Below are 16,144 nucleotides of genomic sequence, written 5' to 3'. Positions count from 1 at the left end.
TTCAACCAAACCTCCAAAATGATTAACAGCAACCACATGACCAAAAACTCAAACAGTCTGCTGAATAAGAACCACCAGGTAGCGGGCTCAGTACACCTCCAATCATAATATGTGCTGATGGAGACTCCAGTCTCCAGAGATGTGTTACATTCTATGACTGTATACAGCCCCACACAAAAATATGGATCTGCAAAGCAAACCAGCAGCCCGGATGGAACTGATCCCAAACCAAACCCCTGAGGAATTCACATCTGGGCCAGTATGTAGCCAGAGTTTGGTCCAGACTTGTTTCTTCTCCACGGGTGCCTGGCACCACTTGGGAAATCCTGGTTTGGTTTTAGTGAGTGGTACTCCACCCATGCCTCATTGGGGTTGAAGACACAACCGCATACATTGCACCCTGTATGAATGTTTGTCACCCAGTGTCTACTATAAGAACCACTGTGCACCCACTTCACCCTGACTGAGCGAGAATAGACCTGAGCAGTCAGTCAAGCATTACCCTGGGAAGCCTATAATGACTACCTCCAGCTCTATTTGGCTTTCTGTGGGAAGAGTGATGGCTCAGATAGAAACAGAAACAATAGGTGAAAAAAAAGATCTGTTGAAGGTGGGTTTTTGTTTTCTGTTCTTGAATTTCACTTCTTTTTTTCGTTCACGCAACAAAGTAAAAGAATGTGTGGTGCGGTTGTCAGTGCACATGGACAGAGTGCTCTAAGTTTGTGATCCAATGGCTGAAAATAAAAGCATGCATACCCAATAAAGGATATAATAATGAGCTAAATGAATGGTTGACACACTGGCAAGGTTTAAATTAAAGGACTATACCAACAATTCATCTACACGTTTCATTACTGCCAACAGTTTTAAAAATTCATGCTGTAGAGTTATCAACTCGAAACTTGCTGCAGATAGACAATTCATTTAAGAGTGTATATATTTTTGTCATCAATATTTTGAGTGGGAATGTAGTTGTAAATGCAGATTGTACTGAAACACACTTCTGTTAATTGATTTTCATACTGTGCGGGGAAATAACAGCTGGCTGGAACATCAGGAAACATTATTACATATTTTTCTAATTGTCAACAACCTCCATGACAGACAGAAACAACAACATGTTAATCTTACTCTGAAATCCATGTATGTGGGACTGTAATTCATTCTCACTGAATATGAGCTGGGCACTGTAGTTTTTAGAAAAACACTAATCAAACATGACTAAACAGTGTATTTGTTAGGAATTATTTTCAGGTATGAATTAATACACATTTGGTGCACCAGTGAGTATTTACAGCTCCAGGATGGTGTATGTTGGATTGACTCAAAATAATGTACACTGCCTATATTCATTACAATGAAGAAATTAGCTACTGCATCGATGTGGTTCACAGTTTTTGGACAACAAAGGAGGTCTGTGGCACAGAGGAATAAGTTAAATCAGGTTTGGATACACAGACAGTTGTTAGTAGGATCATTCATTTTAAGTTTTGAAGTTTTTGTGAAAATCCACCTGTAGGCTCTGTTACAGAACAGAGGCCACTGTGGTCCCGAATGGTGATTATAGGATAATGACACATGTATGAAGTCAGCTGCTTTAAAGACATTATTATTAGGTGACCTGATGACCTGCCAAAAGTAATGGTGTAGTGCTACAACCAAAAGAGTATTACATTTAGGAAAGGTGTGTTTTATTGCTTTTGATTTTAGCTTTTGATTTGCACAAGCAACAAGTCTTATTTCACCATTCAGAAGTATCAGCCTCGCTTCGAGGCATTGTGTACATGTAGAGAGATTTTATGCAATATTTAACTGTGAATTGCAGAAATTAAATCATAAAATCCCTCTTACTACAAACACTACTCAAATGGAAGAGACGTGCACTAACTCTCTCTCTTACTTAACCCATCTGCTTCATCCTGTGCTTTGATGTGTGTCTTAGAGATTAGACCGAGCTCTGAAGTTTGACTCTTTGATTGAAGAAAATATTTACAGCCCACATAGAGAGAAAGAGACATGTCTCAACCGCCCACACCAAAGCTCGCTTTTGAAGGGGCGGCAAGAGGAAATCGAAGGGCTGTTTGCCACTAACAGATACAGGATGAAGGAGTGAAAGACTCCTGAGAAGAAGAGGAGGAGGATGTGAGAGTCAGAATTTATTCAACATTTTGATAAATCTGGTATCTTTACTGGCATAATGATGAGCATAAAGCCTCGCGGTTTCGCAGCACAGTGCTAGTGGGCTTTATTTTCCTTCTCATTCTCATATGTCAAGTGAAATCACTTGATTTCTGTAAATGATTCAGTTGTTGAACGCCCACACGACTGAAGCCAAAACTCATGAAAATCCTCCTGAATGTGAATCTGACTATACATTGTTGAAGTGAAGAGGGCAATTCTACACTTGGGTGTTGAACTCAGTGGATAAAAGGCAAACTAGAAACCCCAAGGCAAAAGAATAAAAATCTCCTCTGTTCTGGTCAACAGCTGTCTGTGTCTAAATACGGCAGAAATGTTTAAAGAACGGCAGTCAGCTCCTGACATGACATTACATTTCACAACTCATTCCGTGAAGCAGATGGCCCATAAACAAAAACATAAGGACAAATAATTGCTACACGAAAGCACAGGTTATAATAACCAAGGTGTGAGGTGCTACAGAGGGTCATGTGGACAGCCCAGAGCATCAGTGGATGTGAGCTGTGAGTTTCCCTCCATCCAGGATATTGTCGGTGTGTCAGTAAAGCCCTGCAGGATCATGAGAGACCCTAACCATCCAAACCACGGACTGTTCCAGCTGCTGTTGTCTGGCAAGCAGCACAGCAGCCTGATGGCTCGGACCAGCAGGTTCCAGGACAGGTTTTTCCATCAGGCAACCAGGCTTATGAACAATGAACACTAACGGCCTGTCGTCTGTCTGATTGTCACAGAAAGGAATCTTGAACCAAATTATTATGGTACTAAATCACAGATATACCAACACTAACAGTCTATGGTCTTGCTTGCTGCTGTGAGGATGTACTTCTAGCTAAATGCTAATGTCAGCTGTGTAACATTTAGAAGGATTTATTGGCAGAAATGGAATATTATTCATAAGTATGTTTTCATTAGTGTTTATTGTGTTTTTTTTATCTACAGATGCCACTGTTGCTGCCTTGTTGAACCGCTATGATTCTACAGCAGCCCAGAAGGAACACACTAAACACTGGCTGTAGATAGGACCTTTCATGCATTTCATGTCTACCGTAGTATCTCCCTCGCACTTGGAAAGGGAGGCTGGAGCGAGTGGGTTGCAGTATGTAACTACACTGCTAGATGCCACTAAATCCTACACACTGGTCCTTTAAGTGAAATTTCATATTAGCATCAACCTTTACTTGAAGTACCAAAAGTACTCATTAAGCATAGTGGGCCATTTCAGAATAATGTATATTGTAGGGTTGGATTATAATTATTGAGGCATTAATGTGTTCATCCCTTTAATGTTGCAGTTTAAGGTCATTTGAATTACTTTGTATACTTTATATGCCGGGTAGCTCGTGAGTTTTGCGACAGGTTGCATGAATCTTAATCTATAATATTACATTATATTGTTTATATATATTATATTATTAATCTGAATCTCCAAAGTAATTTATCAAATAAATGTAGAGTGGAGTAAAAAGTACAATATTTCTCTCTGAAATGTGGTGGAGTAGCAGTAACAGAAAATGTATGTGATTTTATGTGTAACTGTAAATTATTCCACTCAAATGGAACTTTTATTTTCTCTTAGCCTTCATGTACATCCAAACCAAATAGAAACATCACTCTACACTGTCCATCAGGACAAGTACAATATCTGATTTAATAATGTGTCTCTACTGTTTATGTCTCCGTGTCTGAGAGAGAATGTGGTGTGAGCCCAAACATCATTAGACACACAGAGGTGCAGACAGACAGTTGAGTTTTCCCGAGATTTTCCACAGCATATATTAGCAGAGCTCCTGCAGTTTTCTCTCTGCTGACTGTGCTGAGTGGGGACAGCTGCGAGAGTCGTAATCACCATCGATGGACAAGCAGCTCTTTTCCCAAGCTAACACTCCCTCTTCCCACAAATGGTCAGTGTGGGATTGGCACGAGTGTGAGTGTATTTGGGGTTGTGCATTTTCACATTTCTGTTCACTCGTTTTCATTTGTAAGGCAGCTACAGTAAAGGGAACAAAAATATCAGATATGTTTATGACACAAATTACAATTTCCTGCACAAAAAGGTTCCAGAGGCCAGGAGCTTCAGTCCACATAAGACTGGTTCCATTATTCGCACTTGATTTTACATCACCTAAGTCTTGTTTTTTTAACGTATAAGAATACATTATCTCATCAGCCTTGATCGGAGGAGTGTCCTGTTTCACATAATGGTGACCCGTGGTGATCAAAATTTAACAGGAAATGATGCAGCACAGGGAGAAGATTTTAAACTATTATAATTATAACAGCCTACAAACAGCTAAAGAACAATATTTTCTTTACAACCTCCATGTCTAACAGTCACAAAGAAGAAGCAATTGAGGTGCATTTATATATTTTTTTTCTTAGGCTGCACATGTTTTGGGGCGATGAAGCTCTAAAAATTCAAACAAACTTTTGACTCCCATTTGGGACATTATCTGAAGTGTAATATGTAAGCATAAAATGATGATGTGATTGATATGGAATTGTTCCAATCTGAAAGGTATGTACAGCTCGAATAGAAAAAATACTTAAATACATAGATTTTCAAGGCCAAGTTTCTCTTCAGCATACTGTCAGATACCAGTTCACATGTAGGAGGGAGTGTATTGTTCAGCCTACTTGCTGCTCATTTAACAAAGGAAAGAAAAAACAACTCAGCAACACTTGCTGATTAACTGGAAGAATCTTTTTTTATTTCATCAACATGTTTCAGTGCAGTGCACCACATTGCTGATTTATTAATTCAATGCCTTTTTATTGCTGCCACCTATGTATCTGAATTAAGCACGCTAAAGAAGGGCTTAGTCTGAGACATTAGTGTACATTAAAAAAATTTCAGTTGCCTTTGTCTGTTTTGAACATCTGCATTACACCTAAAAAGAAGGGATGAGACAATATTTTCACATATATTCTCATAAAAGTAATCCAAGCGACATAATAAGGTGGGTGTTATGAGGCTAAAAGAACGCCTATGATACACACATTTTGCTACTTATTTTAAAGGCAGATTGAATAAAAATTCAAATTACAGTAGCTCCTTCCATAAATTTGTGAGTCTTAACGATGCCTGTTAAACATCATTCCAGTATGAACACTGTCGGCCCATACACACACATTCAAAACACACACATGCCTCCTTGTTCACCTAGTGGCGGGCTGCTCTCGTGGTGTTGACAGGGGAGACAAGGGCTCCCATTGACGGGGTCGCCCTCCTCCCCGTAGGACCAGATGTTTAGAGTTAGCGGGCAGTTTGAAAATGACACACTCATTCTTGCGCCATTTTGGATTTCCCACTTTGCCCTTGACGGACGGGTTGAGAAGGTGAAGAAAAATTAAAGGAGAAGAGGGAAATTCAGTCAGATGAAAGTTTTTTCAGTATGTAGTGGAAGAAGAATAGTTCAAAAATAGTAAAAGATGGGAAAAAAAATTGTCAGCAAACCTCCATTTCATTCTCCCTAATACTCCACCTTCAGCAGGCCTGGATCTTCTCATCGTCTTCCACTTGAGATTTATGCAAGAGCACGCTATTTTTCAACACCAAATAAAGCCATGTGTAGGTGAAATATTCAAGGACTGGACGGATCATCGCAACCCTTCTGCATCACATCAAATGCAAACACACTGAAGACTGATGACACAGTGCATGAATGTCCCAAGATGTCATCCTAAAAGAAACAAGACAAGAAACAGAGGTGTTTCATTCTCTCACAGAAACAGGACAAGGTCATGAGGAGACACAGAGCAGCTGTAAACAATCTCCTGCTACACACTGATGGGTTTCAGATGATTATGAGTAAGAGGGGTTATGCCCTGGGTCTGAATGGGGCTTTGGTAATAATATCTTCTGGTAAGATTCATGCCCACATTACATACTACACTGTTGATGTTGTAGAGTTATGTAGGAAGGACGATATCGGTCTCATGTCTGGCCCCAGCTCTGTACTTAACACACAGACATGCCAATGGTACGGATCTCCTCGTCTGACTGTTGGAAAGTAAGTAATTTTTCCAAAATGTCAGTTAATTAAGTCAAGTTTGCGTTCGCAGTTAAAAATATTATTGATTTCTATGAAATGGTACTCACTCAAACATTCGACACATTATGCTGAGAAAAATAATCAGTTCATCACAGGAAAACAATTATTATCTGTATTTGGTTAGTGTCCTTTGCAGTTCTCTGATCGCACTGCTGTAGGGCACACCATGTGTACAGTGCCACAACAAAGTCTCTGCTTCTGCTGGCACCAGTTTTACAACCTGAGTAAAGTCACTGTCTGTTACTCAATTAGGTCGCACCCTTTAATGTGGGAAGGAAAGGACTAGTGGTTGTGTTGCCTCGTTTGTTATATTGTCTTAAATGAAGGTATAATGTTAAGAGACCTTCACTGGAATGATGGAACATGAGCACTGATTTCAAAGTCACACGATATTAGTGAAGATAACGTGGCAGCATGTGACTGTAGTCAACTGAACTGCAAAGTAAATAAAAACAAGGATAAAACAAGGATATCTGTACACTTCACACAATTTATATGTTTTTGTGGTCACGCAATTGTTAACTATCCTTTTCAAATTTTCCATTTTATCATCTGTTTTAACAACACTTAAATACAAAGTGCACTTAAAATAAGTAAAGAAAGACCTTTAACAGATGTTTTCCCTCCTTGTTGCTCATATGGGGGCCGTATGCACATTCTGTTTTGAAGCCTGTTTTGTGGCCATGACAGCTTGCCAACAAAAATGAACTTAGTTTAACATGTCTGAGTGCAAATCATAAAGCTGCTAATCTCATCTTCTCTTCTCCTTTATGTGTCTTAAAAAAAGGCATCAATTGGAATCAAACGTAAATGCTTATTCAGTGCTCTGCCTCTTTAAATGGGATATAATATACTAGGTATTATCTAGTGACTGATCATTCTATCACACTTCAGAGCAGGATATCTTGATAACCACAGGATTGATACCAAATGTATTCTTAATATTCATTGTCCTTACAGGATAAACCACAGACCCCTAAACCTAAGTTGTTGATGACCCCTGAAACCTTCACTGTAACATCATCATTAGGATAAGATTTTAACATTTACAGAAGAAATATTGATATAATAAATCAATATAACAGGAATACTGGGAGAAGTGCTGAGCAAATTCATGCTCTTAAGGGGACACACTCTTGGTTATTAGGATTGTAATAAAATATTAACTGCACTTTAGTGAAGCTCTATTATCACTACTTTGTTTGGCACATTCAGGACTTTACTCTTACAAGGTTTAATGTTCATAGTGACCCCGAAGGGCCTTCACAAATATTTTTTTTTTGTCATTGAGAGTAGGCATTCCTCTTGTCTTTGCTTATTGTCTTTACTGAGGCAGTAAGAAGACAGTAGAGGCTAGACACTTGATGATCATTACACAGTAGAGGCACATGTCCAGATGTGGAACTTCACTAACCACTCAACTTCATGAAATCTGATGTTTAAACATTTCAGGGCTTAGATCATCTGATTTTCAAGTAGTCTATTCTCAGGCAGCCTGGAGAATATTATATATGTTATTCAGAGTTGTAAATAGTCACATGTTTCATTTCTTGCTCAAACACAGCATAAATTAGTTTTTTTGAGTTTGCTGGAGCGTCTTGTCATGAGAGGCCATAAAGCTTTGGCATGCTGGACACAGCTGGAGACACGTTCACACGCTCTGATGGACATAAACACATAGTAATAACTACAAAGCAGAAGCAGCTGTTCACTTAAATCAACTATTACTAATACATTTTTAACAATTAAATACACTGCTACCAGTAAAGTACACACATACAAAGCTACGACAATACTTCTACGTACACACATCTGGAGATGTGGATCCCAGTTTATCTTTGTCATCCATGTCCAGCTGGATAAAGTCTGCTCTTTTCCAGTGAAACTGAATATGTAATGCTCTCTAAAGTAATTAAGCAAGACCATCGCAGATGTCTGACGTAGTCTTTAATGAATAATTGTTTGTTTGAGACACATATGAATCCAGGATGGACCTCCTCAAGGCCAGCTGGTTGTAGTTTATGGGGACAAAGCATCTGTGCAACTTTGACCCTTGAGACTTCTCCACCCACCCAGCCTGGCTTGTTGGGAGAGGGGTGTAATGATCCAGAGGAGAGAAATGTAACTCAAAACTCTTTTATTCTTCTTTAGGGTGAGTCAGCACAAGATTTTCCCCAACGGTAACTACTTATTGACTGAAAAGGACCTATACTGAGTAGGTCACAGGTCTGATCCCCTAATTTGCCACCGTGATTGTGGGCTTAAGATTTCTTTCCCTTAAGTGGGAGCCACTTTTGTGCTCTTAAATCTTTCCTGGTAAAATGTGGAGTCACAGTATACGTGTAGGTGTGTATCAGGGGGGTATAAAAAGGACCAAAAAGGACCAAAAAGGCAGTGTTCATAGTGACTGTTGGTGCAACATTTGCACATGCCATTATCACAGATTGAATCCAATATGTCTGTCAGGTCTGCATATGATGAAATTTCCATGTGTATCTGTGTGTATTTTTTGGCAGGCCTGACATGATTTCTAATGCTCTACTCAAGAGGGTGTGTGTGCGTTCAAAGACCTGAGATGAGGTGGGGGGGTCGGCAGAGCAGCCCACAGGGTCCCGTAGTGCTGTCAGAGTCAGCAGGAGGCTTCCTGTTTAAGCATGTCTACCTTGGTCTATTCCAAAACCCAACTCACCGCAAGACTGAGGCGGCATGGATGCACAGAGACTCAATTATTCTATGTTCTGTTCATTCTTCATACAGGTCTCACTGTCAGAGGCCTGAGACCACATCATATGAAAGCACATACAGATGGCTGGCACTGTACAGCTGAACATTTTGTGTAGATTGTATTGTCCACATCTGGTAGAGAAATGTGTGGAAGCCAACAAAGAAGAACATTCAGTAATGTCCTACAAGTGCCAACATTTAAATATACTGCTCCTACTGCAGACCTTAGTTTCATTTTTTAAGAAAGTGCTCCACCTACTGGCAGGAAAAGGGAGTTTCAAAAAGTGACAAAGTTGAATGTTTCCATATCAAAGTTTATTGCTGACATGCATGTAGAGATCTGATGAAGTAGAAAAATATGTTTTTTTATACAAACGTGTTTTTCATCTGTACAATTACGCAGTTTTCTGGATCTAGATGCCCATGTCCAACCAAGCAGCTTACAACACATTATCCCATTGGGTTTAAACTTCACCACGTTTCATATCCTACACCAAGTTTCCAGTTGAAACAGTCAGCAATATATAGGTTATATACTGAAGACTTTAGAAGCAGGGTGAAAATCATAAAAACTGAACTTTTGAAAAAAATAAAATTTTTACTACTCATCCAATTAATGGGTATATCAACTTAGCTTAGTAGTTTCCTGTAAGACCCAAAGGAGTAAATTATCTTCAAATTCTCTATCGGTTGGCACACCTTGCGAGTTTAAAATCATGCAACAGTCACATGTTTTACATGTTTAACCTCACACTATTTCCATGCTTTTCAGTCCAAGTCAATACAACTCTGTAAAACAAACATTAAATGTGGTACAATCCACTAGCTAGAAAGTGAAACACTTCTTTGATAAGGGGGGGAAAATAACATCTACATCAAGGGTCTACTGAACCTGTAATTACTAATCCGTAGTTGGGGCGTCATGGAAGATGACTTAAAACACTTTCCACAGACGATCACTTAATGTCAGTATTTAGTAATGGCTACGGTGTTCATGAAACACCCTTTTCTGATGAATCAATCTAGACTACTACAATACTGCTGCATACCCATGGAATTCACATTGAGGTGGGAGAAAGCCAACAGCTCTCTTTACATATTATTTTAGCCTCTGGATGTGGTGGTTGATGGCCAACGTGGCCCATAATGCACGTCAATCGGCATATGTTGAAACAGAGTTGGTATCTCACTGGGTGAAACTACATACAATATGACTGGCGCAGTCATGGTGGTACATATTTACATACTGACCAGAGAGTGCAGCCTTGTGTGGGGATTTTTGGGGGTTAATGATAAAAAAAAATAAAAATAAACACTACAAAAAACCCTCCCGTAAATCAAGATAATGTATCATTTTGTTTTCTGTAAAAAATAGAACTATGCAAAAGTCAGTCTCGTTATTAGTGTAGCTTAAGTTGACCACAGAGTTTGTGGCAAAATGGCAAGAAAATTATTTAGGAATCCAAGATGGAAAACACAAAAACAGATGCTACCCTTTCATGAACGTGGCTAAAAAAAGATCAAAAAAAGAACCACAGTTGGAGTTAACACTTCTTAAAGCTGAGAGAGCGATTTGGGGCCTGTTTCACTGGCAGAAGTTGTGCTTAGTCTTAGAAGATATTTTCATTTAAAAAAAAAAAAAAAAAAAAAAAAAAAAAAAAAAAAAGGACATTTGACAGACAACCATCAATGTCTGTGATACAAGCCCCTGTGGTTTGGGGGTGGGGGTGGGGCTACACAAGTGAATAAATAAATCAACATGAAATTACAAAGAAAAAGAAGATGTAAAGTAATTTTAAAATATTCCAGAGCCTATGTTCATGCAATCAGTCTGAATATAAATAGGAAGAAGTCTAGATAGCCTAAAGCAGGTACCAATACACAAAGGCAAGTTGCAGTGTACAGATGCCTAACAGTCACTGGTTAGTAGCTTTGCCATGGTTTTGAAGAAACCCTTTGATAAAAGAGAAGAAAGCATCAATAGCCAAGAAGACCCAGCAACTAAACTTAAAACCTATGAGTCTGTTTTTTCATTTCTCTATGAAATACAACAGTATCGATTACCAGCCACCACCTAGCCTCTCTGTATCGAGAGCCGACATGGTGAGATAATACACGCATGTACAAGTTGAGCTAGAGAGAGGGCTTGAGAATGGCAATAGATATGTGATCTTTTCCAATCTTAAGCAAGCATTCATGGCAATCGCTAAAACATTCAGTCAAGCCCTGTCTTAGCAAAGCCTGCTCTGGTTTTCACAGTGTCTGCCACTGAGGCAGGCCAGATAATAGAACACAATGATTGGAGGATAGCTTAAAGGGTCTGTGACTGTCCGAGGTTAACAGCTCGACAGCTCTGCAGACGCTTACTTTGCCTGGCCCGAAACACACACGTACACACTCATGGATCCTGCAGACGTATCAAAGCGTAGAATGACAGTTCACATTCATACTGAAAAAAAACCTGTCCCATGATCTGTCTTGGTAAAGAGAAACAGGGAAGTTGGAATACCTGGAAGCCATTTGATTCTGAATGGAGGCTGTGGGTACCAGTTTCCTTGGCTAAGAGTAATTTTAAGACATGATTTTTGGCAATAGAAACATGACAGTGCCTGATCTTCACTTTAATGGCACTGAGGAAGCGTTACCATCAATATGCCTTGGCAGGGAGGATCCAACAGTTTTTCCCATTCAGTTCTTGGCATTGTGACTTCCAGGTACCTCACACTAGCTGCCTAGATGCTAAAAATAGATTTCCACAGGGATGAGAAAAAGCAGGAGACAATGCATTCTGCAAATATCAAAGGATGCATGTTCACATACTTTGATATTCAGTATCTTCAATTTAAAGGTAGGGATAAAATGCTACTTATTAAGGTAAATATGATAAAAAGCTTATTCAGATTTTTCGAAACCCCTGAAAAGGTTTCAAAGCATTATCACTGACAGAAAACATTAATGCTTTATGTCACTGGTGGCATCAAGACTCCATTGTTACAATCCCTTGTCTCAGAACAGTGAGCATGGTTTACCAACAGAGAAAAGAGACAGAGAGGTAGATTGATTTGAAGTCAGAGTTACAGACAGGACGAGTCTGGATCATTTTCGATACAGGAAAACAGTAGAGAGGAAGGAGTGAGAGGACGAGGGTGGAATGGAGGTATAGAGAAGTGACATCTATGATCAGTTGATCTGACTTGAGGCAATACCATTAGCCACTAGGAAGAGAAGGGGTTGCTACATGATTCTGGTCCTGTATTGCTCAGGGGATCCAGAGTTGAAGGGGAAAGTGTTACAGTAGGGAGATCTCAAAGGAGGAGGAGGAGGAATATGGGGTTAATTGTCTCTTCAGCACTCCAGGCATAGCCTTGTGTTAGCCCCATATGTGACTGTGCCATCAGGTTGGTTGCACAGTGAGATCTGACTGTGGGTGACCTGAGGGGAAGGAACCTTTGGTTCAGATCTTCCTCCAGGGCTTACCATGTTTCACTGGAGGGTCCAGACATGAGGAGTGAAGTTCTAAATTGGCAGTTTGTTCTGGTGCCCTCCTCACGCTGGCTCCAACTAGGTTGCCTAAAGCCCACCTACAAATGGGGCCATCTGTGCCCTGGTTCGGGCTGGGCCTCCTGAATGCAAGTTTAGTTTTTGGGCTGATCCTCCTCAGTCCTCTCTGGACTTCACAGGACTCTGTACTCCCTGGGGAGGTCAGAGAGGCTGAGATGGGTGGGTTGGGGACTACTTCCGGAGGAAACGTTGTGCCAGGATGGCAGCATCTAGCGGGCTGACAGGCTGGGCATCGTGGCCCAGACGCCTTACAGGTGGGATACTGCCAAACTGGCGTTTGGTGAGAAAGCTCTTGGCCTCATGGATAGTGTTCTTCTCTTCAGCCAACAGCAGCTGCTGGCGCATGTAGTTCTCAAACTCGTACTGTGAAGACTCTTCTATCACCTTGGCCTGAGGGAAGAAAATATATTCTGTTCAATGTGCTGCAACATCTGAGCTGACTGAAATAAACATATTTTCTAAGTGCATTGGAAAGTAATATAAACATGGGGTAAAATCATAGGAAAAAGGTACATTATAGCAATCTATTTCTATTGTTGCACATAAATGCATCTCAGTTTTATTCTCAGTTTTAGGTAGCTGCATTTTGGTTACTATGCAACAATATTTTATCCAAATGGCTCCATATTTAGATCTGTGATGTCATATTTCGCCAATAATTTACCTCTTGCAGATGTTCTGGGTGATTGACCTGATCGTCAATATCCGGCACCACCTGTAGGGGGCCACTCAGCGATGAAACAGACTGCCTGTGATTAGGAAAACCCAACAAGGATGATGATTAACAACAGTGAGAAATGACCTATGTGGAATCACTGTATGTTATTTTTCAAACACCCAGAAGGGGGAGCAATTACCATGAGGCAATGATGACGCTGAGTGACTCCAGCACCTCTCCTGCAGTAAGCCTCTGCTGAGGGTCCAACACCAGCAGCTTTCGGATCAGGCACACCGTGTTCTCAGACACACGACCGTCCCTGCGAGGGTGTGGAGGAGAACGGGAAGGGACAGTTTCATTTGCAAAATCTGACTGTAAGTCACAAGTCCACAAAGCCACTATTGAAAGTAAGCAAACATATTTGGTCAAAACAATGATTCATTTAGTTTTGGGGGAAATCTGGCACAATGTCTGTCTGTCTACAATTTTATTGTGCGTTGCAGAGTTCTGAAATAATTAATAGAGAATAAACAGTAAAAATTGTGTGATTTTTAATTTTCAATTCCATTACTTTAAATGAATGTCCACCACATGTCACGTGGACAGGACAAGCACTCACTCTGGGATGGAGTACTCTGCAGCCTTGATCTTACGGAAGAGCTCTTGAGGTATGCTGTCATAAAAGGGGAACTGGCCATACAGCATGGTGAACAGGACCACGCCAAGAGCCCACATGTCGCTGGGTTTACCACGGTACGGCCGACCTGGAGACAGGAAGGAGAGGGGATCAGGATCAGTGAGATCAACAAATGTGGCATTTGCAAACGGTGACAGCAGAGTGCTTTGCTATGCTCCAAAATCAGATAAGACGGAGGTTGAAATCAACATTTGTTCAGTGCAATGAATGTTTTTGCCCTGTGTGATTCAGGGATGATTCACCACAAGTTCAATTCATGTCAAGTCACCAGGTTTAATTATTAACAAGATGAGCAAACACAAAGACTCCACATCCATCATATTTCCTAGGAATTTCCAGCACACTGCTGACTTTTTAAAATGGAAGAGCTGTTTTTGTTAATGAGCCACTGAATCAGCCGTGGCTCGGTAATGAATAAACTGGAGCTGGTGAGGGTGGAGCATCAGTGCTGTGCATGACCATAGGCTGTGTTGTTATAGCCAAGCAGGCGGTAGCAACAGCAGCAGGCAATTATGTTAAAGCTTGTCACACACACACACACACGCAGGCGGGGGATGGGAGGGGATGGGGGTAGATGGGAGTAGTTTCCCTCTAGTGAGTCATCAGTGCGTGAGTCACTGAAGCTCTGTTTAATTGTGTGCCTGTCACGTTATGCTGATATACACACCCGAGTTTTATCTACGGTTTGAGTGGTTGGAGATGAATGATTTCTGTTTGAAAGGATTCTTCTTAATCTTGTACGCTGTCCAGGACGATGTTTTGGAAATCAATGTTTAAAATGGACGGAAGTGGGGTCTACAATGGAAGTGCATGCTCAAACGTCAACTCGATTGGTGTGTGGCACTCGGGTCTGCACATTTACTCAACACAACAAGTGAGACAATAAAAATGGATTTCTGCTTTTTTCAGACAAAGAAAATTTATTGCACAAACAGTAAAGTAGCTTCCTCTGCAGACACATACCATTAGAAAATGCAACTTCATCGTGATTACACAAACAAAGACAGAAAAAAAAAGCTATTCCTAGCCAGTCCGACGTTGCAACATAGCCTCTTTCTTGTTGCCTAATAACCGGAAAATCAAACACAAGACTGACTGCTTAACGTTACGCAATTATCTTTAAAAGAATCCCACCTGGACCCTGATCAACAAGGGTCCCCCTTATAACCAGACCTCTCTGGTCTGACACTTTGGGGAAATGCACTGGACCACTGCATCGGTCATTTGCAGTTAATACATTTCACAACCCTATTTCTCATCTAGAAGTGGACAGTGGCAAATCTGAGGAAGCGGGGAAGGTTTTCACACCTGTGCACACACATCAGTCGCCACAAAAACAGGTGTGACTCTGGGATTGTCGGTTTTTGAAAGTGACAAAAACTGGGTGATGCTGACATGCCATGACCGAATGTCAAAAAGGAGCCTTTCAGCACTTTGAAAAGCACCTTGTCTGATGTAAACATTGTCCTTACAAAAAAAAAGAAAAGAAAAAGAAACATGCATGCAACATATCTGTTTTTTCACCTCAACCCGCACTTAATACGTTCAGGGGCTGATGTAGGCCCGGACTTCCTCCTGGTCCCTTGTCAGCAGGTCGTCCTCCCCGCTCCCACCAGGTGCTTTCCCCAGGCAGAAAGTTGGTGATCGTGATTCGGCTGAGTCCTGTAAGCCAACACAAACTACAAATGCACCTGTTAGCACCTACACTTTCTTGGTTCTGAATTCAACGCGATGACCCAAAATGCACCCTCCCTTTAAATTTCATCAACCCAGGGGGCATACCGAGTAATAGTAACCAGTCTTACTCATTGTAACAAAAGGCAACGTTTTTACAATGTGAAACACTGACACTCCACAAAGCTCCAAAGCTGAAGTTAAAACACATGCCTCACTGAGACAGGGAGACCTTGCACTTACTAAAATGGCCTCTGTTGTTTTAAATAATTTGCAAGTTCACTGGAGGCTTAAAAATACTCAAATCTGAAGAATGGCAGATGGCAGAACAGAGTAGCAGCCACCCTTTCTTATTAAGTCCGCCCATGCTTCTTATGTATAGACTTGCAGTTAAGAAAGAAGCAGAACCCGATATACTTTATAAGATGTTCTTAAATTCTTAAAGCGAATTCAACACCAAGATTCCGTCATTTCCGTACTGACCAAGGGATCCTTAAACTGTCAGGCTTTCCCTGCCACATGATGTTCGCCCAACCCAATTTCCACACAATTCTAGGAGATCCTTGTTCGTTATCTGTT

The 16,144-nt window shown here is 40.7% G+C and overlaps 1 protein-coding gene across 3 annotated transcripts in view; it reads right to left on the bottom strand.

Moving 5' to 3' along the window:
- Positions 1-10,646: 10,646 nt before the first annotated feature.
- The window catches only part of stk40 (serine/threonine kinase 40), a 16,828-nt gene continuing 11,330 nt past the window's right edge, over positions 10,647-16,144 (bottom strand). For all 3 annotated transcript variants that reach the window (XM_035672156.1, XM_035672155.1, XM_035672157.1), the window contains exons 8-11: positions 13,814-13,958; positions 13,394-13,513; positions 13,201-13,285; positions 10,647-12,926 (exon numbers count right to left, since the gene is read on the bottom strand). In XM_035672156.1, the coding sequence (XP_035528049.1) occupies positions 12,708-12,926; positions 13,201-13,285; positions 13,394-13,513; positions 13,814-13,958 (569 nt within the window). In that variant the 3' untranslated portion in view covers positions 10,647-12,707. The remainder of the gene's footprint in view (positions 12,927-13,200; positions 13,286-13,393; positions 13,514-13,813; positions 13,959-16,144) is intronic.

Source organism: Morone saxatilis, unplaced genomic scaffold (genome assembly GCF_004916995.1).
Source record: "Morone saxatilis isolate NCDOM2014 unplaced genomic scaffold, NCSU_SB_2.0 Contig24, whole genome shotgun sequence".
NCBI lineage: Eukaryota > Metazoa > Chordata > Actinopteri > Moronidae > Morone > Morone saxatilis.
Note: the sequence above shows the minus strand (reverse complement) of the source record. Positions and strands in the feature narration are given on the sequence as shown.